The sequence below is a fragment of the Dicentrarchus labrax genome, unplaced genomic scaffold (genome assembly GCF_905237075.1).
Source record: "Dicentrarchus labrax unplaced genomic scaffold, dlabrax2021, whole genome shotgun sequence".
NCBI classification, from domain to species: Eukaryota; Metazoa; Chordata; class Actinopteri; family Moronidae; genus Dicentrarchus; species Dicentrarchus labrax.
This window is the reverse complement of record NW_026136704.1, coordinates 645937-670936: the sequence shown is the minus strand read 5'-3', so window position 1 is coordinate 670936 and position 25000 is coordinate 645937. Positions and strand designations below refer to the sequence as shown.

At 42.8% G+C, this 25000-nt stretch overlaps 3 protein-coding genes across 3 annotated transcripts in view; 2 read left to right on the top strand and 1 right to left on the bottom strand.

Annotated features, from left to right (window-relative positions):
* The window catches only part of LOC127362780 (interleukin-1 receptor accessory protein), a 19746-nt gene extending 10888 nt beyond the window's left edge, over positions 1–8858 (top strand). The window contains exons 3-12 of the mRNA XM_051398958.1: positions 89–284; positions 1135–1218; positions 2059–2290; positions 2950–3142; positions 3788–3859; positions 4880–5012; positions 5127–5275; positions 5400–5543; positions 6332–6475; positions 7409–8858. Of these exons, the coding sequence (XP_051254918.1) occupies positions 89–284; positions 1135–1218; positions 2059–2290; positions 2950–3142; positions 3788–3859; positions 4880–5012; positions 5127–5275; positions 5400–5543; positions 6332–6475; positions 7409–7851 (1790 nt within the window). The 3' untranslated portion in view covers positions 7852–8858. The remainder of the gene's footprint in view (positions 1–88; positions 285–1134; positions 1219–2058; positions 2291–2949; positions 3143–3787; positions 3860–4879; positions 5013–5126; positions 5276–5399; positions 5544–6331; positions 6476–7408) is intronic.
* LOC127361949 (uncharacterized) lies at positions 8320–10563 on the top strand. The gene is made up of 3 exons (XM_051397143.1): positions 8320–8420; positions 9023–9067; positions 9191–10563. Exons 1-3 carry the CDS (start codon positions 8320–8322, stop codon positions 10029–10031), a joined length of 987 nt encoding a protein of 328 aa, XP_051253103.1. The 3' UTR covers positions 10032–10563.
* An 8223-nt stretch (positions 10564–18786) lies between these two features.
* gmnc (geminin coiled-coil domain containing) overlaps positions 18787–25000 on the bottom strand; it is an 8163-nt gene continuing 1949 nt past the window's right edge. The window contains exons 3-5 of the mRNA XM_051399038.1: positions 22993–23078; positions 22401–22517; positions 18787–22020 (exon numbers count right to left, since the gene is read on the bottom strand). Of these exons, the coding sequence (XP_051254998.1) occupies positions 21025–22020; positions 22401–22517; positions 22993–23078 (1199 nt within the window). The 3' untranslated portion in view covers positions 18787–21024. The remainder of the gene's footprint in view (positions 22021–22400; positions 22518–22992; positions 23079–25000) is intronic.

The window sequence follows — 25000 nt, the reverse complement described above, 5'->3', positions numbered from 1 at the left end:
TCACTTCATTAGAAAGAGTTCTGGATCCGAGCGCCGCAGTGAGATTAGGGAGCGTTGTTCGATCTGACCTTTGACCCTCCTCCCTCAGGGCTCACCTGTAACGACTGGGGCGAGTCCATCGAGGGGTCGGTGTCGATCGTAGAGGGGGAGCTGGGCTGGCTCTCCTGCCCTCTCTTCTCTCATCCCTCCGTCTACAACTACACCTCCACCCAGAGCTCCGGACAGAACCTCTTCTGGTACCGCGTCCCCGAGGGCCAGGACCTGGAGCAGCCCATCGCCAGCAGGTAGACCGCAGGAAGGTTCTTTACAACTGCAACCAGACTCCATTCATAAAGTCACTGATTCTACAATAAAGTGTGTCTGTGACAGCTCATATATTGATTAACCATCATTGATTAATTAGAGATTGATTTTACTGAGACAAATGAATGAAAACATTAATCGATTAATCTTCTGATTGTTTCAGAGTTTATCAGCTGATTGACAGATTGATGCTGAAGTTTAAATAAAAATGATAAAATCAGCAATATTCAGCAGCTGGACGCCAAAAGAAACTGTAAAATAACTCAAAATAACTCGTAAAAATACAAAAAATACAGTTTAAGTAATAATAATAAATAAATAATAATATAATAATCAGACTTACATTTCCAGCAGAGTGCTGTTATTATTGGATTGTTATTATTTTAATGTGAATGTTAAAAGTTATAGAAGTGTAATAAAAGTCATTATCTGTGAGATTACAGTAATTATTGCTGTTTACACTGATAACAACTGTATTTGGACAGTTTACCTTATACACTGATAAACAACATTTATTCTACTTCCATCATTATACAACATATCTGTCAGTTCACTCACTAATACATTAAAATTACACAACTAATACTTTATTGATAATTTTACATCATTTTATAAAAGTATTAACAGAATTAAACATAAATTTAACAGTTTAATCTATTAAATAAACAGTAAATATAAATGAAAGGAACCCTGTGAGTGTACAGATGTGTTGGTGTGATGCGAGGGGTCCGGAGGCTCTTGGTTCTGCCCTCCGATCAGACGGATGCGTCTGTGGAGGCGATCGGCGTCGCTCTAATCGATTTACGCTGTAATGTGATTTGTGTCTTGCAGCTCGCGGCTCGCCAGAGACCGAGAGCGACTGTGGCTGCTGCCGGCCGCCGCCAACGACACCGGGCAGTACATCTGTATGCTGCGGTAAGGACGGACACTGACACTGTATTCACTCTGCTTCACGTCAAAGAGTTCCCACGGGTTCCTGGAAAACCTGGAAATGTAGAGCCAGAACACCTGGAAGAGATTAAAATATCCTGGAAATAATTAGATTAATATTCTGTGCAGACAGTAAAGAGTTTCACTGCCAGCTCTCAGCGAGGAGCTTCCTCTGGTGTTCTGCTGATTAAAGCTGGACCCGAGGAGAACCTTAAGTGCCCCCCCTCTGCTCTCAGGATCTGACATGCGGGTCTGGACCGGCGCCAGCTGCCGGGTCAGATCAGAGCTCTCTGTAGAGGATCAGAGACACTTTAGCTGATTGAGTGTGGAGACGGAGGATCGAAGCTGGTTTTATCTGAAGGATCTGATCCTGATCTCTTCTGGACGGGAACTATCAGAACCAGAACCACTGTCAGGGGTTGTTTCTCTTCATTCTCTGTCCTGAATCCGCTGCTGAAGGTTTTTGGTGCTTTGACCAGCTGTTGTTGCTGTAGAGCAGCGAGGGGGCGTGATGTGATCTAGCTTTATGTTCCTGTGTGGTCGGAGGTCACTTCCTGCTTCCTGTCTCTATATTCTAAGAAACGCTGTCACACGTTCTCCGTGACGCTGTTGGAAATGAGAGCAGATAACAGCGTCTGTGGTTTGTGGTTCACTCGGCTTCACACGATGTCCTAGATTTTTATTTCCTCTTCAAACGGCCAATCAGAGAGCTCCGTGTCACTGTGTGCTGTTTCCATAACAACAGTAGCTTCCAGATGTAATCAATGCTAATGATTGATGAAGATTATCCAGCAGCTCCATGTTGACGTCTCCGGTGTCTTACAGGAACAGGTCGTCCTGCACTAAGATCGCCATGCGTCTGAAGGTGTTGCGGCCCGACGAGGTCGTCCGCGGCAACGACTGCGAGCCTCCGGTCACCGTGGCGGCGAGCCCGGTGATCATCCCTCTGCAGGGGGGGAAGCTGGTGGACTGTCCGGACCTGCAGGACGCCGCCGCCGTCGGTTTACTGAAGAGCCGAGCAACCGTCACCTGGATGCACATCATCCCCAACAGCTCGGTAATATAATGAGAGCTCAGACACACCTCCACCTGGTGGTCAGGACCCACTGTAACCTGTCTGTCTGCCTGTCTGTCTGCCTGTCTCTCTCTCTGTCTGTCTGTCTGTCTGTCTGTCTGTCTGTCTGTCTGTCTCTCTCTCTGTCTGCCTGCCTGTCTGTCTGTCTGTCTGTCTGTCTGTCTGTCTCTCTCTCTGTCTGTCTCTCTGTCTGCCTGCCTGTCTGTCTGTCTCTCTGTCTGTCTGTCTGTCTGTCTGTCTGTCTGTCTCTCTCTCTGGCTCTCTGTCTGTCTGTCTGTCTCTCTGTCTGTCTGTCTGTCTGTCTGTCTGTCTGTCTGTCTGTCTGTCTGTCTCTCTCTCTGGCTCTCTGTCTGTCTGTCTGTCTCTCTGTCTGTCTGTCTCTCTGGCTCTCTGTCTGTCTCTCTCTCTGGCTCTCTGTCTGTCTGTCTGTCTGTCTCTCTGTCTGTCTGTCTGTCTGTGTGTCTGCCTGTCTGTCTCTCTCTGGCTCTCTGTCTGTCTCTCTCTCTGGCTCTCTGTCTGGCTGTCTGTCTCTCTGTCTGCCTGTCTCTCTGTCTGTCTGCCTCTCTGTCTGTCTGTCTGTGTGCCCTGCCTGTCTGTCTCTCTGTCTGTCCTGTCTGTCTGTCTGCCTGTCTGTCTGTCAGATCTATCACATTATGTCACAGCCCCGCTGTAGACCACCAGAGTCGTGGACCAACGACCGGGAGGTGAAAGGAGTCCGGCTGCAGGTCCACGTGATGATGGTGACGTATCAGGGACTTTATATCTGTACAGTCCGCTACCAGAGGGGGGGAACGATGCTAAGCTACAGCAGGAGCATCAACGTCACCGCAGTCAGTGAGTCCAATACTGCTACTGCTAATAATGCTAATAATGCTAATAATGCTAATACTGCTAATGCTGCTAATACTGTTAATAATGCTAATAATGCTAATACTAATGCTAATGCTGCTAATACTGTTAATAATGCTAATAATGCTAATACTAATGCTAATACTGCTAATGCTGCTAATACTGGTAATGCTGCTAATACTGTTAATAATGCTAATACTGTTAATAATGCTAATACTGCTAATACTGCTAATGCTGTTAATAATGCTAATACTGCTAATACTAATGCTAATGCTGTTAATAATGCTAATACTGCTAATACTAATGCTAATACTGCTAATAATGCTAATGCTGCTAATACTGTTAATAATGCTAATGCTACTAATACTGTTAATAATGCTAATACTGCTAATACTAATGCTAATGCTGCTGCTAATATTAATGCTAATACTGCTAATACTGCTAATGCTGCTGCTAATGCTAATGCTGCTGCTAATATTAATGCTAATACTGCTAATACTAATGCTAATTCTGCTGCTAATATTAATGCTAATACTGCTAATATTAATGCTAATGCTGCTAATGCTAATGCTGCTAATGCTAATACTGCTAATGCTGATGCTACATCAGTGACTGTGCTGTGTTCCTCAGATCCGCCCTCGATGCACAAAGAGCCGACCATCCTCGTCCCGACCAGAGAGAAAGTGTTCACTGTCAAACAGGGTAATCAATAATTAATGTGATTGATCAGCATTATAATGTCCCATGATGCACCGGGAGCAGGTTGTATTTGCAGACACATTGATCAGTGGAGGGGTAGAGTCGAACCGATCGCTGTGATTATTGATCAGAAACAATCACTGAGTTAATAATGTTATTGATACAGGACACAAAGAATGGAGGGACAGGAGAACATTAAATATATAAATAATATATATATGAAATATAAATATATATTATATTTATATTTAATCTATATATACAGTGAAAAACCACAAGCTAATCTACATCAATTGTTAGCTCGCTAGTTAGCTCGCTAGTTAGCTTGCTAGTTACATAATAAACACAAACTAATTAGATAGTGAGCTCGATAACGTGCATCAATACATGCTAATATAAATATATATAAAATATTTAGTGTTTCCTGCCAATGAAATCACATAAAGCAGCCTGTGATTGATCGTTAGCCTGTGATTGATCGGTATCCTGTGATTGATCGTTAGCCTGTGATCGATCGTTATCCTGTGATTGATTGTTATCCTGTGATTGATCGGTATCCTGTGATTGATCGTTATTGATCGACTGCAGTGTGTGAGGATGTTCAGTTACAGTCTGATGCTCGCTGTCTCCTCCTCCTGAGGACATAAAGCCGCTCAGGCAGTTCGGACCACGTTCAACATCCCAAAACTTAATGACCCGAACAGAATCAGCCGCAGGAGCTCGTTCCATAAACCCGACACACGGCATCAAACCGCCGTCACACGAGCATCCACTGGATATTACTGCAGCCGGTGTTTGTGTCACTGCTCCTGTTAGCTCCTCTCGGCTAATCTAAAACCACATCAGAGACCTGCAGAGGTCAGTGACTGTAGAGTGGGGCCTACAGAGAGTGACAGCAGTGTAGCAGGGAGAGCTAACAGAGCTGTGGTGATGACGTAAGGTAGCTCCAGAGAGACATAAAACCATATAAAGATATTTAATATGTAAATTATATGAAAGTAAATGTAAATATTCTCCTCTCAGACACGGAGGTGCAGCTGCTGTGTAAAGCTCTGTTCCCGTACCTCGACTCATCGCAGTGGGCGATGTGGTGGATGGTTGACGGGAAGACGTTGGACAAAGTCCACGACCATCATCGGTTCTCCAAAACCACCAGGTGGAGAAAACAACGACTTATTATCTGTCTATAAACCTCCGACCATCCCAGAGCTCATCCACAGTTAGTGCTCGTAAACCTTCAGCTTCAGTGATGTTTTATTTTGAAATGCAGAAAGGTGAAGGACGACTTCGGGGACCGAACGGAGGAGAGCGTGCTGGTGATCCAGGACTTCCAGGCTGAAGACCTGAAGAGAGAGTTTAACTGCTCCGTGAAGAACGAGAGAGGGTTCGAGACCCGAAGAGTTCAACTGGTAGAGGAAGGTGAGGAAGAGTCGCTGCTTCCTGTCGGCCAGACGACATTAGCATTATAAGACAAAGCTAACAGGTCCCAGGTTGTGATATCATGCTAGCAGACTGATGCTAAGCTAACAGCCTGTGTTTGCAGTGTCGCTGCCGTCGGTGGAGCTGGGTTGTGGTCTCGGTGTGACTCTGGTCCTCATGCTGCTCCTGTTCGTGGTCTATCACGTGTTCTGGTTGGAGCTGCTGCTGCTCTACCGGTCCTGGTTCGGCACCGACGAGCGGCACACAGGTAACGGTTCCTCCTCGGCGTGCACGGCGCCGTCCGGCTGCCATCCGTCGGATTAAGGTCGCCGTTATTTAGCACCTTTTTCTGTAATTGAGAAAAACGAAGTGTTTGCTGTCTTCAGGTTTTACGTCCTGATACTAAATTTCTTCGGTTTAATGACGATCTTCTCCGTCTGGCTGCAGCCGGAACATTTAGATTATTAAACCTGGAGTCAGTGGAACGTGTAACTGATTACACTCGCGCCGCCAGATTTATTCACTCGACCCCAAAAACACGACAGTGAACGTCTCGAAGCTTTTAAGCTCGGCTGCACAGTGGTTGTAAAAGTTAACATTACACTGGTGGTAAATCTGTGCTGCCTTCAGGGAAACTCAGAGATTGGAGAGTCGGTTCAGCTGCGTTAAAACAATAACAGGATCTTTCTCTCTGCTCAGTGTAGCATCTTTATTGTTATAGCTAACTGAGGCTAAAGCTAACAGCTCCCAGGTTATGATACCATGCTATGTTAGCATCTTTTTGTGGAATAGAAAAAAGGAAGTAATGATATTTCCTCCCTGTTTGGAGTTTCCATGAACGCACCATAAAGTTTCATCCATACACAGTTAATGTAGATTAGCTAGCTAGTTTTTTGAGAACTAATTTTGCTCCGTAGCAAAACTCGAGCTAACCAACTAATCTAAATTAATCGTTAGCCAAATGTAACTAGCTAGCTAATGATTATTGGTGATTGATCGGTGATTGATCGGTGATTGATCTGTGATTGATCGGTCCAACTGTGTGTGTGTGTTCAGATGATAAGGAGTACGACGTGTACATCTCGTACGCGAGGAACAGCGAGGAGGAGCAGTTTGTGCTGTCGACGCTGCGCAGCGTTCTGGAGAACGAGCTCGGATACTCCGTCTGTATCTTCGACAGAGACAGTCTGCCGGGAGGGAGTGAGTACTCGCTGTGCTGCGTCAGTGCTGCGTCAGTACTGCGTCAGTGCTGCGTCAGTGCTGCGTCAGTGCTCGCTGTGCTGCGTCAGTACTGCGTCAGTGCTGCGTCAGTGCTGCGTCAGTGCTCGCTGTACATACTCTGTAGTAAAATATAGTCGTACATGAACAATTACACTTATTTCTGCTAATGATGTCACTGCTAGAACAGTAATATTACTACCTGTAGTACCTGCTGCTGTTAATCTAAAGCTCTCAGTGTTGACCTCCGCAATATGCTAACACTGCTGCTGCTAAATATTTTAAGCTAAGTATTACTACTATTACTACTATTACTACTATTACTACTATTACTACTCCTCTACAGACAGAAACACACTCAACCATATTCCCTTCATTAACTCTTCATTAACCCTTCATTAACTCTTCATTAACTCTTCATTAACCCTTCAGTAACTCTTCATTAACTCTTCATTAACCCTTCATTAACTTCTCATTAACTTCTCATTAACTCTTCAGTAACTCTTCATTAACTTCTCAGTAACTCTTCATTAACCCTTCAGTAACTCTTCATTAACTCTTCAGTAACTCTTCATTAACTTCTCATTAACTCTTCATTAACTCTTCAGTAACCCTTCATTAACTTCTCATTAACTCTTCATTAACCCTTCAATAACACTTCATTAACTCTTCAGTAACCCTTCATTAACTTCTCATTAACTCTTCATTAACCCTTCAGTAACTCTTCATTAACTCTTCATTAACTTCTCATTAACTCTTCATTAACCCTTTGTTAACTTCTCATTAACTCTTCATTAACCCTTTGTTAACTTCTCATTAACTCTTCATTAACTCTTCATTAACTTTTCATTAACTCTTCATTAACCCTTCATTAACTCTTCATTAACTCTTCATTAACCCGCTCTCTCCCTGCAGCCATCACAGATGAGACTCTCAGTTTTGTGGCTCGTAGCCGGCGCCTCCTGGTGGTCGTTAGCCCGGGCTACGCCTCTCACGGCTCCCAGGCCCTGCTGGAGCTGAAAGCCGGCATCGACGGCATGGCGCTGGGCGGGCACCTGCGGGTGATCCTGATCCAGTACAAGCCGGTGCGGAGGCAGGGCTGGGTCAGGGAGCTGAGGAGGGCGCGGGTGGCCCTGGCGCTGGTCCGGTGGCAGGGGGACAAGTCCAAGGAGCTGACGTCCCGCTTCTGGAAGAGGCTGCGGGTGGAGTTACCTGTTAGGAGGGTTAGCGGCGGGGAGGAAGGCGGTAAGGACGTGGCCCTGATGAGGCTGCATAGTCAGAACAGCACCAACTCCCAAACCGGGCTCATCAGCGACACCGTCAAACACCCGCACAAGGTCTTCAACTCTGCCGGGTAGCACAAAAACAGTCGGTCAGTCAGGACCGGTTCAGTCTCTGCAGAACTTTAGACGAACTGAGAGCGGTGGAGAGATCTCGGTCTCTGGCTCTGCTCCCTCTTGTTACAGTCTCTAAAAACTAGTTTCTATCTAGGACTGGGTCAGTACCAGGACCAGTACAGTGCCTGACTCAATACTACAAAACAGTACTTCTCTCAGTGCCTTTATTTATATATATATATATATATATATATATATTCAATATTTTACGATAATGTAAACACAAAGCAATTTTTTGCCCAAATATTGGTACTTGCGTGACGACAAGTTAACAACTTTTAAAGTACCCGTTTTCTAAATGGAGTTTGGTTGATTGGGGCTATGCTAACTTAGCTCATAGTAAAACTGCTCTTTTCAGATTAATAACATTTCTGTCTTCAGTATTATTTGTCCTCTGATTATCAATAATAACGTAATAATAATCAAACGATGATACTCAACTTCGGCGTCTGTGCAAAGACCCCGAGAAGCTCCGTTTGTTTGAGAGTCAGACGGCGAGGAGAGGTCGGTACTGAGAAAGTTATCAAAGAGTAAAACTTTACTTTGTTAGTTTGTTTCACAGCCTCAGTGAGATTTCAGGGGACGGTGAACATCTGTAATAAAGTTGGGTGTCATCTGCGTAGAGGGAGATTTACACTCTCATAAACAGCCTTTATATATATTTATATATAATATATATATATATATATATATATATATATATATATATATATATCAAATACTGCAACCTATCCAGTATTAGTCCGATATTTACAGAGTGAAACTCACTGATAACTTTAAAATGTTGTAATTATTTTGCACTTTCTGTTTTTTATGTTTCCTCTTTTAAACTTTCAGTATATCAACAGTAAATCTGTCGTATGAGGTTATTAACACTGGTTGTAAAGGGAGAACGCATTCTGCACTTTGTCTCTTTGTATTTGTAATTTTATATGTTTCTTGGGAATAAATGATTTTTTTCATCGTCACGTCGCCATCATTCATTCATTCATTCATTCATTCATTCAGTGGCACAAATACACACCAGCATGCAAGTTATAATTCACACAGTTAGAGACTCACAATAATGATCATTAGTTAGTTAATTACTGTGATAGCATTGTGATGTGAGTGTGCTGCCCTCTGGTGGCAGATGGAGGAACAACACCCACTACAACTGGCTGAATTCACACTGCAGGTGAACGTGGCCCGAATCTGAACGTAGTTTAATGGGTTTAATCTCCCGCCAGGTTGAGATTCGGTCCTGGGTCCGGCTCGCAGTGTGGATCCTCAGCTGTTGTTGTTGTTGTTCTTGGTAAAGTCTCTTCCTGTTTGTCCTGTCAGACCTATCAGACGCCATCTTGCACTCGATGCAGCGCAGCCGGCGCCTTCTCTTCGTCCTCAGCCCCGACTTCCTTGCAGAAAAGAGCTTCAGCCTCCTGGAGTGTCGTCTGGGACTGTACCTCCAACACGCCCGCCAGGCCTCCACTGTCTCCGTCGTCTACCGCTCCGTCAGTAAACTACCCTGCGTGGAGGTCGCTCAGCTCCGCCAGGCCGCCACCGCCACCGTGACATGGCGAGGGAGTCGATCCGAGCCGCGTCGCTCCCGGTTCTGGCTGCGGTTGCGGCTGGTGCTGCCCGTGCGTCCTCTCGCGATGGGCCGGAGGTTAATTGACAGCACGTCGTCGCACTCGGACCTGGCCGCCATGGCGCTGCAGAGAGCGCAGCGGATCCAGAACCAGAGAGCCAATCAGAGCCGCAGAAATAGGAGGGCCAATCAGGGCAGAGACAGGCAGGCCCCGCCCAGTGGGAGGGGCCGGGTGAGTAAGGCGGAGGGCCACAGCAGGAGCTGCTCGGGGTGCACTACCGTCATTGGTCAGGTGGAGGACAGGGGGGCGGAGCTAACAGTAGAGATGCAGCAGGTGTCACATGACAGGACTGTCCCAGAAACAGAGCCCGCCCACATTCCAGACTCCACCCACGATCCTCCCTCAACTCCTGACCCCATACCCGACCCGGACTCTGACCCCGCCCACAAGCCAAACAGCGACGGAGAGGAACGGCAGCAGATGATTGGTTCAGGGACCTCTGAGGTGACAGTGATGTCAGCAGGAAAAGGGGAGGGGCTTGTGGTACATATAAACCAACCAATCAGAATGTAGCAATATGACCCCGCTTACACTAACTCCGCCCCTTAAACCCAACTGAGACTCTGATGAAGACCAGAGGAATGCTGCATTCAGGTTACCCTGGGAAAGATGGGACAACAGGAAACTGAATTATACTTTATATTAAACCTCTTTTTATACCTTCACACACGAGGGTTGTTAATGCTAATGCTGCTTCACAGACTTTAACTGAACAGATGTTTGTCTGGGCCTCAGTTCATGGAGATAAAAAACTAGACTGTATAAAAATTATGTTGGTGTTATATTATTATCATATCATAAAACTGACGGCTGTCTGACAGTGTGAAAGCCGTCTCTCCTTCAGAACCTGAACGCAGCATTTCACTCCTCTGTCCTTAGAGATAAAATCAGCTGATTCCAGTAAAGAGAGCATGAAGATAAAGTGACTTCCTTTAATGAAAATATGTAATTCAATATTCATAAAACTGTGAAAATGCCTTATTTTATATCTCAAAATATTTGTTGTTGATGACGAATCAATATGATTAAAATCTCATTGTTTGAATATCAGGTTCTGTCGGGTCGTGTATCTTTTGCTCGGTCGATTTAATTTTCAGAAACAGCCATTAAAACAACAAACAAGTGGTTGTTTGATTTGTTTTAAAACAGTAAAACAGTGTCTGTAAATTTAAAAGAAATACTTTCATTTTTATTTCCGATTTCTAGTGATTTTATTTTGTAATGGTCCAATCTTTTTTTATTTAACTAAAAAAACACCTTGTTTTCCAATTTTAATTTTTGTATTTGAAATCAATAATAATAATAATTTTGTTGTTTAATACTCGTTAATGGAAATAAAACATACACAGCTCTGTTTCAGCCGGCTATGGAAGCCGCTTAATGTCGTAATCTCAAGAAAACAAACTCTGTTTTCTCAATAAAAATAAATCACAAGAGAATAATTAATAAATAAAGACGGCATTAAAAACATGTTTCAGTCCAAGACCATAATGGGCTTCCGTAGTTTGTCACTTCCATATGGAGGCCCATTTCTGCCAATGTCATTATAAAAATACTGACGTAGTATCTCAAAGCCATTATTTTGAAAGTGTTCCATTATTCTGAAATGTGCTTCCATACTTCCTTCCAGTCCACACAGAGTTGATTGACTGCAGCTTTTTCCTTCTCCTCCTTTCATGGATTTATTGTTGAACGTGTTTCAGCAGAACAACAAAAACATTAAACTGTGAGTAAAAAACAACTAAACTTCGGTCTGGCTCTGCTTTGTATCAGTAATCAATGATCAGTCGAACACAGTGGACAATGTGAAACGCTCTGATGCTTCTGGCCTGTTTTTAATAGATAATGTTTTGTATTTCAAAAAGTATGTATTTCTCTTTTCTTTCAATTCTTCACTTTCCTGTTTTTGTTTTTTACAGGTTCAGTTTCTTCTTTCTTTCTCCTCGTGTTTCTGTTCCACTTCTGCAGGTTGAAAATCATCTACATCGTCCTGAAAAGCTTCAATCACAGATAATTCGATACATAATGGAAGAAATGTTTACCCATCGCAGCTCAACAAGTGAAATGTGATTAAATGCCGTATTATTAATAACTGATTCAGTGGCATCGAGTAGTTGAAACTCCAGGGGCCTCATTTGCATATTTAAACAAACAGTTTGAGGAAATAATTGTCTTAATGTGATCGATCCACAGGGGACGTTTGATGCTGATATCTGTTTTTACCTGGAGTGAAACTTAAAGTGGGTGATGAAGTAAGTGTAAAAAAGGGAAGTTGGAACGATTTAGATGCTTTTATTCTTTTTTATTTATTGCTTCCTTTTTCTTGGCTGTGAGGACGTTTAACTGTTGATTCACAGTGGGATCAGCAGTACTAACAACAGAGTCTAAACCTTAAATGTATAATTGAATTCATTCATTCATTAATTTTCTGCATGAAAGTGAATTTTATTATTTATTATTATTTCTATTACAAACTAATTTCACACCAAACTATGTGATACCGTGTCAGTGCCACATTTCACCTCCTGGTTCACTGACTGAGAATCAAATTATTGTCAAAATACGACGGAAAGCTGAAAACATAACACATCAGATGCAGCAGGTTCAGAGTTCAGTTTTATTCTGAAATCCAACCAGGTGGTTTCAGGTAGCAGAAACTGAATCAGTACCTGAGTCAATCAGCAGGTGTCAGTGTTTGACTGCTGATCTGAGACCAGTTTGTGTTTGAGGACGTCTCAGCTTCCTGTTTACTGCTTTAAAGACTTCACACAACTTTATTTATTTGTTAACAGAAACCTAGATTGATTATTATTATTATTATTATTGATAACTAATCACACAATGTTTATTCTCATTTTCTGATCTTTCATATTCAATATTTAAAGGTTTTTATTGCTCATTCAATATGCAGCAAATAACTAAATAACATTTAAAAGAAAAGTTATAAATATGTGTAATAGCTCTAAAATACTGCTGCAGTGTTGTTGTTTAATCTTCCAGTACAAATATACGAAATGAGCCACAGAGGTCAAAGGTCAAATACTTTACATCAGTAATGTTAGCTTTGACTTTGGACTTTGTGTTGCGGTCGCTGTCGGTCGTCGTTGTTGTGGGAAAGTTAGCAGACTCCATTTATAAGCTAACGTTAGCCAACTAATATAAACACCCAGATAAGTCAGAACTGAATAAAAGTTATTCAAAACCTTAAAATTATTACAAATACAGCAAATTATTAAAATCATTCAAAGGAAAAGAAGCATATCTGGAACCATTAAATGATTTAACATGAAAAGTGACTTCAGTTGATTATCAGTTAATTGATTAATCAGCAGCTCCAGTTTGATTCTTAGTTTCTTTCTTTAAGTATTTTTTTGGGCTTTTATTTCCTTTATTATAGAACAGCTGAAGATAGACAGGAAAGGGAGGCAGAGAGCGGAGATGACACGCAGCAAGGGGCCACAGGATTCGAACTCTGGGCCGCTGCAGCAAGGACTCAGCCTCGGTACGTGGGTCGCCAGCTCTACCCACTGAGCTAACCGGTGTTTGATTCTCAGTTTCAGTCCTGAATCTAATGCTCCTCTCACTGACCGCCGCACTCTAAAACACCTCTCCTCTTTATTATCCGCAGTGGGATCAGCAGCACAAACACATCTAAAGCTAGAAGACATTTAATGGAGTTTAATATTATTTCTGTTATAATGAAGTTCAGTATCGCCACAACCGGACGTTATTGTTATTGTTATTATTATTATTATAATACATATTTTAACAAACGTAAACAAAAACAGGACGAAAACCACACAAACGCAAAGTGTGATTATTCATCCATCATCTGTGTGTGTGTGTGTGTGTGTGTGTGTGTGTGTGTGTGTGTGTGTGGTGGATCAATAGGAATAAATGGCAGAGTTGATTAAAGCACTTTGAGTGTGTGTGCAACAACAAAAGATCAATAAGAGTTTATTGAAGGTGTGTGAGTGTGTGTGTGTGTGTGTGTGTGTGTGTGTGTGTGTGTGTTACAGTGTGTGTGTGTTACAGTAATCAGTGGTGGAGGTAGATGTCCTGTGTTTTGTGAACTGTTGGATTTATCTTATATAATTCATAAATGTAATCTGAAAGAATAAAGTAACTAAAGTATGATATATATATATATTATATTATATATATAATGTTTCCCTGTGAGAGATGGTAACAACAGTCCATCAGAGTAATGAGACTGAAGCACAGGTACAGGTGAACCAGGTGTATCAGGTCTATTACATCGTTTATCTGGGACAGAGTTCCTCTCACTGCCACAGAGAGTAATCAGAGTAATCAAAGTAATCAGAGTAAAAGGATTAATTTGCTGTATGAGTGTTGTTGAACATCGTCATCATGGCGACCTCCTGTGACCTGTCTCTGTGCTGCGTTGATGGAGCTGCTTTTAAAGAAGAATGGGCTGATCAGCGTTTATTAATGCGTCCTCTCTCTGGAACATCCGTCATTACCTCAGCGCCGCCGGGGACCACCACCGGGAACCGCTGCCAACCAGGACGCCACAGCCACTCATCCATTATAAGTTTAGTCCAGAGGAGTTTTCTGGCAGCTGCAGTCCTCGCTGATCACGTGATCTACACGTGTTCATAATGCCACCGGCTGCTCCTCGACCATTTTACTAACAATAACGTGAGCAATGGAGCTAACTGTTGGACTCTGTTGTTGGACTCTGTGTTGGACTCTGTGTTGGACTCTGTGTTGTGGACTCTGTGTTGGACTCTGTGTTGTGGACTCTGTGTTGTGACTCTGTGTTGGACTCTGTGTTGGACTCTGTGTTGGACTCTGTGTTGTGGACTCTGTGTTGGACTCTGTGTTGGACTCTGTGTTGTGGACTCTGTGTTGTGGACTCTGTGTTGTGGACTCTGTGTTGAGGACTCTGTGTTGGACTCTGTGTTGAGGACTCTGTGTTGGACTCTGTGTTGTAGACTCTGTGTTGAAGACTCTGTGTTGAGACTCTGTGTTGACTCTGTGTTAGACTCTGTGTTGAGGACTCTGTGTTGAGACTCTGTGTTGAGACTCTGTGTTGAGACTCTGTGTTGAGACTCTGTGTTGAGACTCTGTGTTGAATTCGTGGACTCTGTGTTGAGACTCTGTGTTGGACTCTGTGTTGGACTCTGTGTTGTAGACTCTGTGTTAGACTCTGTGTTGGACTCTGTGTTGAGACTCTGTGTTGGACTCGTGTTGGACTCTATGTTGGACTCTGTGTTGGACTCTGTGTTGGACTCTGTGTTGTGGACTCTGTGTTGAGGACTCTGTGTTGTGGACTCTGTGTTGGACTCTGTGTTGTGGACTCTGTGTTGTGGACTCTGTGTTGACCTGTGTTGGACTCTGTGTTGTGGACTCTGTGTTGGACTCTGTGTTGTGGACTCTGTGTTGAGGACTCTGTGTTGGACTCTGTGTTGTGGACTCTGTGTTGAGGACTCTGTGTTGTGGACTCTGTGTTGTGGACTCTGTGTTGTGGACTCTGTGTTGGACTCTGTGTTGGACTCTGTGTTGTGGACTCTGTGTTGTGGACTCTGTGTTGGACTCTGTGTTGACTCTGTGTTGTGGACTCTGTGTTGTGGACTCTGTGTTGTGGACTCTGTGTTGGACTCTGTGTTGGACTCTGTGTTGGACTCTGTGTTGTGGACTCTGTGTTGGACTCTGTGTTGGACTCTGTGTTGTGGACTCTGTGTTGTGGACTCTGTGTTGAGGACTCTGTGTTGGACTCTGTGTTGGACTCTGCAACACAGACACTGATTCAGGTTTAATCTGACAGAGTTTTGACCTTGGAGGGGGCGGGGCCTGATCCATGGTGAATCTCAGAGCTGATATCAGATGTTTGAGGCTGCTGCTCCCTGTTGGACTGGTTATTAATTATAACTGTTAGTGTGTGTGTGTGTGTGTGTGTGTGTGTGTGTGTGTGTTTTGGACCTGAGTGTGTTCATGGCGTGCTGCCAGTGTGCGCTCTGCGTGCCAAAGGTCGTCTCCGTTGGTCGACTTACATTCCACACACGCTTAGAGCACGCGACCGCCGTTACTCGATCCACTGGAGGAAATAATCCCGCCACTCACTGGCGTCCAACAGGAGCTGTTTCCTGTTTATTGATCGTAATCAGCAGCTCGAGTCTCATCAATAAACTTTACTGAAGTTTGATTATTGATCAGATGAGTTTTCCTCATATTTAGATTTTTAACAATATTATTTTATATTAATATTATATAATAATTCTGACCCTCTGTGAAGCTTTGGCGACCTGTAGTGGGGGTCCCGACCCTCAGGTTGGGAACCAGTGAGGAAGCTGAGTGTGTGTGTGTGTGTGTGTGTGTGTGTGTGTGTGTGTGTGGGTTAATTGTTGAGCAGCAGTTAGTATGTTGGTATGCAGTTACTGATCATCACACACAAACTCCATAAAGACTCATTAACCATTAACACACAGATTCCTCAGTGTGTCTGTCTGTCTGTGTGTCTGTGTGTGTGTGTCTGTGTGTCTGTGTGTGTGTGTGTGTGTGTGTGTGTCTGTGTGTGTGTGTGTGTGTGTGTGTGTGTGTGTGTGTGTGTGTGTGTGTGTGTGTGTGACAGATACAATAAAGTCCTGTTAATGTGTATAAAAGAGTTTAAATGTCCTCCAGTTTGAGATTAAAAGCTCTTGATGATCTCAGGATCCCATAATGCACTGCTCCTCCTCATCCTCCACCGCTCTGCCGCTGATGTTCTCCCTCACTGAGCTCTCCATACAGAGGTCAAAGGTCGTTACCCAGAACCACTCCGTCAATCTGTAATCTGTGTGTGTCCCTCATCAATCAGCTAATTACTGTCAGAGAGCGATCAATAAGGTCCACACACACACACACACACACACACACACACACACACACACAATCAGAGTCTCACTGATGGTGGAAATAAAGGGTTTACTTCCTTAAAACAGCCGTTTTTTGAATGGAGTTTGGTGTGACAGTGTGGAGCAGAGGGGATTGGAACCTTAATAATTCCCATAAACTGAGCTGACCTTCTAAAATAATGAACCTTGGAAACAGCAGAGAGTAACAGGAAGTGGAGATAAACCCTCCTGGTTTCTTCTTCTGTGGTACTTAAAGGTAGTTTACAGTAACACACACAGTTAATACGGTCGCTGTATCTGTCAGGACTCATCAATAACTTCAGTTGGCTGTTACACTTTGTTGTCTACCACCAGCTGTAGGACGGGCAGCAGCTGGGTGTCTGTGGAGAGTTCTCAGGGTCTACTTTTAGTTGCATGTGAGGCTTTTATTGTGAAATTTGAGTTTAAATGTGAAACTTTCTGTTCCAGGAAGTGTGTTTAACAAACTGAACTCTGGGTAATCCTGTTAAAAGAGTGCGAGGTGAACCAGCAGTGAGGGATTGTGGGATACCTCTCTGGCAGTCGGGGTGACATCATGGGGGCGGGGTTTCGGGTGGTGACACTTAATGTCAGGTTAATTTGCTCTCTGGGAGCTTGTTGTGGTCTGAGTGTCTGTCAATGTTACACCTCCACCTGACTGACAGCTGCTGGCTCCGCCCACCTCCCACTGTGCTGCTGGCTCTGACCTCTGACCCCTGCAGACCTCTGCTGGTGTTCAGTCTGACCTCTGAGAGTCTGGTCTCGGGTCAAGTACTGAAGAGTGACTACCTGAAAAATTGATATTAAAATGGTGGTTTTTTGAATGGAGTCTGGTGGGCCAGAGTGATGCTGACTCTAGTGCGACCTCTAGTGGCAGAGTGAATATTTATATCACCTTTAAACAAACCAGCAGCTTTGGAGATTTGGCCTGTCGTCTGTTTTCCTCTTGATTAGTGTTAATTCCTGTAAAATACTGAATCTTTTTAGTTTCATTCATATAAACAAACTGTTTAAAAATCATCCATAATAGTCGATTGTAACATAAAACACAACTTTATCAGTGATTTAAACTGGATCTTATTTTATGGAGAGAATATTGCTAATGCTGCTAACTGCTAATCTATCTTCCGTTAGCGTTAGCAACTGAACGGGGCTCAGCAGCCTCCCAGTGAACACAACCTCCGAGACAGCGGTACCGAGGTGATTTATGTTTATGTTTCCTGATGGACTTTTTTAAATGGATCTGCAGTGTCCTACCGAAGTGCCGCTGCGTTGAGCTGCAGGTTGTGTAATCCCCTCTCTCTCTCTCTCTCTCTCTCTCTCCTCTCTGTGCAGTCGAGTCTGAAACCTGAGCTCTGGCTTCCTTCAGGAAACTGTCGAGGAAAAAGCTGAAACGAGTTGGAGACTCTCTGAGAACCGGCTCACCTGTGCGAGACGTGTCGACTCATTAGCTGACGTGTTTTGAGGCGAGCCAAGCTGTCGGCCCCTGCGAGAACGTGGCGGTGAGGCCGTTCCCCCGATCAGCCGGGGCGGATTGAGTTTCAGCCGGCCGGCCTCTTTAATGACCCCTTTCCCTGGCCGACACTCAGAGCCTGTGATCCGGAGCGGCCCTCCTTTCACATTCCTGCCAGACTCGGGGCCCTCCCTGTCCTGAAAGAGCCTCCAATCTGTCGGACATCTGCAGCCAGTCTTACCTTGTCATTAGAGATAGACCACTCGGTCGGCTCTGCCACGGACACATCTCGCTCCCAACTTTCCCTCGGCCCCCCGGCTCGCCCTCGAGGGACCTGGGACCCTGTATTGGGAGCCCCCGGGGAGCAGAAACCCCACCATCGTTACCTTTGGGGGCGGATCGGATGTGGGGGTGGGCCATCTCCAGGGAGCCGCTTTTGTTCCCGAGAAGGGAGGGATGGTCAGACTGGTTGAACTGGTAACTGAGCTAAAGAGTGAAGAGGCTGTCAGCACAGAGAGAAAACTTTAACAAGTCTGGTTTTACTTAGTTGGCCCTGAATCGAAAGAGTACAATTATCTGAAAATGATCCTGATCAGTAATCAATACTCCCATTATTAAAGCATTAATCAAACTAATACCCTCAGACAACCTATCAGATTTTAGCAGTTAGCTAGTGTTTCTGTAGTGGAGACAAAAGGTTAACAATGATTAATAAATTCTCTATTTAGAACTGTTGAGCTCTTTTTGATCATGTGACCTCTGACCAAGAATGTAAAGCTTCTCTCACTCAAAGAGATGTTGCAACTGAACATAATTTAGGCAACAGTCACAAATGAGATCAGTAGTTGTAAACTTAATATACTTATATATATATATATATGTTTATTATATATTTATATGTTATTAAATGTGAGGTTGTGAAATAATCAGAGACTCAGGCTGTGAATCAGTTTTTTCCTGTTAGTTTACATTCTGTACACGTTAATATAAAGACGTTACAACAACCGTCAGTGAACACAACCAGCTGCTGGGTTAGTATGAATTAAATATTTATACTACATTATTTGTGAGCCCTGTTACACCAGCATTTATGGCAACAAAAAATACCCTGAAATTCTCATATTAATAACAAAGGAGCGTTCACATGTAGGAATGTGTGAGCTTAACATCGGAACTGAAAACAACAATTTTACAAATAATTTACAATTAAAATAAAGCACATGCTCAATTCATTCATTCATGTATAATGTTAATTTTCTTTATGTGAAATTAATGACAAATGACGGATGTGAAACATGTAGAACAAACAATATCTTTCATAGTGAAACCTACTTTGGTTTAAATAATATAGATTTTAAAAACATTAAGTTATGAGTTTACTCTGCTGTGTTAATTCCCTGGTACAACTTTATGTGTTGTTATTAAAAGTTGTGGAAAATTAGAATAAAAAGTTGTTGACAAGAATTTGTGTAAAAATATATATTATTCACATTTCAATGTTGAATTAGCCGAATATGGGTTGAGAAAATTCTCCTTTGTTTTACATAAATGCTTAAAAAGCCTTTTGGATTATCGTCATGAAGCTGGAAACAGAGGTTGGTGTTTCTGAAACACTCACAGGATGAGAAATCTTTAATTAGGTGCTAAAATGTGAATTCCTCACAAACAAAATGATTAAATGGTGTTAAAAGTGCTTTGTGTTTAGTTAGCAAGCTAGCTAGATCACTAACATGCTACTAGCTAGAATGCTACTGTTAGTATCCAATCATATGTTTGATTATTATTAGTGTAAATATTTAAAAACTCATTTGTACTAATCTGTAGCAATTAGCAGGTGTTTTAAAAACAGGGTTAGGAACAACGGCAGTGACAAATATCCACCCAACCGATTGGTGGCAGCTTTAAAATCACATTGTTTGTCTTTTTCTCATTTTTAGCTTCTTTTAAAGTCCACATGAAACAGGAAGCAGAGACGAGGGACTTGTCGCAGTGTCTTATAGTGCTGAATGTGTGTTACATTTGTGGACTGGAAGCTCCCAGTAAACAGCACAACAAGACCGAATACAGCATCTGATGCTGACGGGGCACAGGCCCCTCCGGTAGCTATATGCTAATACCAGTGCATTCATTGTCTGATATCGTGAGGCAGTTATCGCTTTCTGGTGGCACCAGTTTGTACTTTATAAATATAGTAAGGGACACAAAGCGGCACACGGGGCATTACTGATATTTTATGTGGCAGTTTCACAAACTAAATAAAAAACCAAAAACCTCAGCATATGAACAACAATTTTAGGCAGTCGTGTTAATGTTCAATGTTACACTCACTGTCAGTTGGCTTTAATTAGCTACAAACCTACAATGATCCATAACTCCCACAGTTCACACATCCTAAAACAGCTCATCCAGGAAGTTACAATCAACAAACAATTAACACAAATTGAACCAATCGCTGTGAATTCTGCGCAACTTTGTCCAATCTCTGCATCCTTTCTGTGCAAGACGTAGAGCCAAAACTCACATACTGGTTTCTTGTTGTGAAGATGCATCAATATAAGTACTTTAAATGTTTAATTTTAATCAGATGTTCATCATCTTTCTGACTGTAACAAATTAAATGTTGTTGTAAAAGTTGTTTAAAACATCTCCTGCTACCAGGGAGGCATCAGGTGCCTGATACTGGTATCGCTGCATCTCCACACATTTATCCTCCAAACAGTTCGATTTCATTCTCCTGGAACAAGTTGCCTTCGACTTTTAACGAATGTTTAAAAACATTGCGACATGCATTCATTTTTAGAAAAGCTGCCGTGTTTTAGGCCCCAGAAATTCTCCCAAAAAACTCACAAAATCCAACACAGCTATTTTAACGTCTGAATGAGCATCTCATTGATTTTAGGGTTAAGAACAAACAAAAGGCAAATTATCGGAGGAGAAATAATTTCCACCGCACTCGATCTTGTCGAGGTCTTTGATAACTGTCTGTATGGACTGAGGGTCTTTTAAGGACTTGCATTGTCTTGTAAAATCAGCACCAAGAACCCAGAACGAAGTCTAAGAAGTCAGCAACAAGTTCAGTGTGGACTTGTAGTCCTAAAAGTTTGGCCAAAGAACACTTCTCAGTTAACAACACCAAATTGGAAATCTTTTCTGAGGTCCTTTTGAGGTCAGCAAGGACTTATGGTCCTTGTCTTGGCACCCAGGTGAAGTTCCACCTTCCCTCTGTGTCCTTTCTGACAAAGGCTTGTCCCTGGGGGAAGCTGTGGGTCTTGACGCTGCTGGACGGGCTGAGGGACATACTGAATGCCAAATCTGTCCGGCAGCGAGGTGTCTGAGGCGTGGCAGGAGGCTGAGATCCCGCTGCTGGACTTATTGGGCATTGCTGGTTCATGACGGGAGTTGATGACAAGATGGGAGAGAAAGGGAGTCTTTCTCCTGCTGGACTGAAGTGGATTTTGTCCTGTGATGGGGTCCGGGTGACTCTCAGTGGAGACCAGTAGGCAGGATGTTTAACTGGAGTTTGCACTCGACTCGAGGCTACGAAGGAGCAAATCTCTGATCTGTCTTGTGACGGGGTGAATGGCAGTTCTTCTGGTGGCGACTGGAAGGCAGTTAGTATGTTGTAGCTCCTGATCACAGCTTCAGGACCTTCACACGGTCCAGCTACTTGTTGACCTGGAGAAGTTGTGCAGTTCTGAGGCGACTTGGCAGGATTAGCAAAATTATCTTCTTGGTGTTTGGCAGCAGTGTACCCATACTCAGTCTGATGTGTCAATCTTTGGCGGTAGCTGTGCACAGAGGATGGCGTAGAAGTGGTGTCCGAAGGGCCAAAAGAGGAGTTGAGAGAGTATTCAGAGGACGAGGAAGAGCTGACTGCGGCATCATAAACTAAACTGCTGAGACTGTATCCAGGTGAAGAGGAGGAGGAGGACGACGTATCGATGGTGTCTCTGTCCTTCAGTCCCAATGTTCGTAGAACCCACAGGTCCAGGTTTGGTTCTGAGGAGGGAGATGTCTCAGAGGACTCGGAGCAGAACTCGGCAGTGAGGTTCCTGCAGACTCTCTTGCTGACCTGCTGGGAGGTCAGGAGTTGATGACTGCAGCTCTGGAAAGGTCCGTCGTCTGCGAACATCAGGTTTCTCTTCAGCTTCCTCCTCCCATCAGCGGTTAGATTCTGTGAGAGGCAAACAAGGACAGAGCAAGACCTTTAGAATAACACCTTTCTGGTTTCGACAAACACCTGACCCATCTGTCTCACTGCATATCAACCTGGTCATAGGTAGGTGGGACTGCACTTAAGCCTGTGGACTCACTCTATAAACAGACCCTAAAAGTACCAGATAAGAAGCCAAGCGATTGCCATCACTTCTTATTCTATTCTGATGCCTGATGTTTAAAATTATTAATAATCTTGTCTCAGAGGACCTTTCCCGGCAGAGGCAGTGCCTGCTCATCAGTGTCATTAGGTTTATCTGGTGGAAAGACGTGAGTGTTCAGGAAGTATTATTGGGAACTCGATCTACTGATTCTCGTGCGTTACGATGGCGACCAGACCTTTGCCTTTTTCTCCAGGTTCCTCACAAAGGAGGAGTTGAGGAACTCTCTAAGTTTGTTGTTCTCCTCCTGCAGCCGGGCCAGTTCCTCCTCTCTCTGCAGCAGAGTGTCCTGGAGCTGGAAGAAGATTAAAAACAGAGAAAGTCAGATAGAAGTCCCCCACTTTAGGACCAATTCACAGCGGCGCTATCAGACATAACAAAATAAATAGCAAAACCAACTAGAATATTTGAATTTCCTGAAAAAAATACGTGCGATTGCCAGCAAGATTTGGTTGTGATTCACATCTGAAAATACCCCAAATAGGTCGTAACTGACCACTGTGTTTGAGAGATTTGATTTTATTAACGGCCACAAGGTGGAGCTATTGTCAGTAGTCAGAATTCTGGTACATCGAGTCACGATCAATGAGCGTGGCTTATATCTGTAAAAATCTGCATCATCCAAAAATGTGTGGAAAGAAGTTCCTGATTTTAATTTATGAGCACATCAGATAAAAACAGATAACATTTCTTTATCTGTTAGTCGGAAAAACAACTCAGCCCTGATTTTCCTACTTGATGCAAAGTTACGCTGAACCTGAGCCACGTACCTGTTTGTTCCTCTGCAGGTGAGGAGAGAGCTGCTCGGTCCACATCAGACCAGCAGGTGGAGAACTGTTGAAAACACACTGAGAGTCTGACAGACAGACAGGCAGACAGACAGAAAGAGAGACGGACAGACAGACAGAAAGAGAGACGGACAGGGTTACTATTAAAATGTAATCTGATTACATATATGAATGCTGACTTAAAGGAGGAGGGATCAGCTGATGACAACCACAATACTTAATGTTTGACTGCTTCTGAAAGAGTCCCAGTGGTAGTGTTTGTGATTCATGTCTGAAAACACCAAAATCAGCGCTAACTGTATATTACGTCAGGGTTTTATTAACGGCCACATGGTGGAGCTGTTGTCGGCAGAACTGAAGATTTCTGTCCTGTTAAGGACATTGAGCTTTTGGAAGTTCGGTAACGATGAGTGATACTCAAACATGAACCTGTAAGTCTTGCTTGGCTTCATCTAAACATGCTATGCACCAATTTTGGCGAAGATGAGATGAAATATGTGCCAAAAGAAGCGAAAACAGTTTGCCTTTTGCCCAGAATCTAAAGCACTGACCTATGCCCTGTATCTACAGCATTTACTTCTGTCTTTTTTGGCTTCATCTAAATAAGATACACTAGATATGACCTGTTTGCACTGCAACATCCAAAGCCAGAACTAAAAACATCAGAATAAGAGGCTGAGACACAGAAGGACCACGTTAAGGTTCGACCTGCCAACATTTTTTAATACATTTTTTTATTTGTTTAAAATAAAAAAATAAAAAATACAGAATATAAAATCACTTATTTATTTATTGTGAGGTTAAAATATTCTTTAAATACTTTGGATCCCTAAATATTTTTCATAATCTGAGCACAGCATTTTAATACAGAGTAAAAGGTGTTTGCCAGCATTAAGTTTTACTTTTAGTGTTTAAATGTTAAAGAGTTCGGTCTAGACCTGCTCTATTTGAAAAGTGTCCTGAGATAACTTCTGTTATGAATTGGCGCTATACAAATAAAATTGAATTGAATTGAATTGAATTGAATTGAATTAAAGGAAACTTCTGTTTCACTGTGTTTTGGTGGCGACGCCCTCTAGGGGCCATCAGAGGAATTACAGTCTGTGACTTCCTGCTCCGTCAGATTGTTATTTAATGTCAGAGCGGCGTGATGAATTGGACGCTCTGAGCTCAGAGACGTGGAGGAAATGAAAAGATGAATCTTAATAAAAAAGGTCTCCGGATGTTTCTGATCGCTCATGTGGAAACTGTTCAGTTACCCAGAATTCATAGAGGCAGAAACTCTCCTGTTTGATTAATGAGTCCAATTCTGCTGAATGTGGCATTTAAAGAAAAGTAGAAAGAGAGTTACACTGGATATTGATCAGTGTACACTGTATCTTTATAGATTATTGATCAGTGTACACTGTATCTTTATGGATTATTGATCAGTATACACTGTATCTATATAGATTATTGATCAGTATACACTGTATCTTTATGGATGATATTGATCAGTATACACTGTATCTTTATGGATGATATTGATCAGTATACACTGTATCTTTATGGATGATATTGATCAGTATACACTGTATCTTTATGGATGATATTGATCAGTATACACTGTATCTTTATGGATGATATTGATCAGTACACACTGTATCTGTATGGATGATATTGATCAGTGACACTGTATCTTTATGGATGATATTGATCAGTATACACGTATCTTTATGGATGATATTGATCAGTATACACTGTATCTGTATGGATGATATTGATCAGTATACACTGTATCTTTATGGATGATATTGATCAGTATACACTGTATCTTTATGGATGATATTGATCAGTATACACTGTATCTTTATGGATGATATTGATCAGTATACACTGTATCTTTATGGATGATATTGATCAGTACACACTGTATCTGTATGGATGATATTGATCAGTGTACACTGTATCTTTATGGATGATATTGATCAGTATACACTGTATCTTTATG

Coding starts and splice junctions, on each gene's coding strand:
- LOC127361949 (XM_051397143.1), top strand. CDS start 8,320: ATGATACTCAACTTCGGCGTCTGTGCAAAGACCCCGAGAAGCTCCGTT. Junction 8,421..9,022: donor ACTGAGAAAGTTATCAAAGA/GTAAAACTTTAC, acceptor CTCTGGTGGCAG/ATGGAGGAACAACACCCACT. Junction 9,068..9,190: donor TGGCTGAATTCACACTGCAG/GTGAACGTGGCC, acceptor TTCTTGGTAAAG/TCTCTTCCTGTTTGTCCTGT.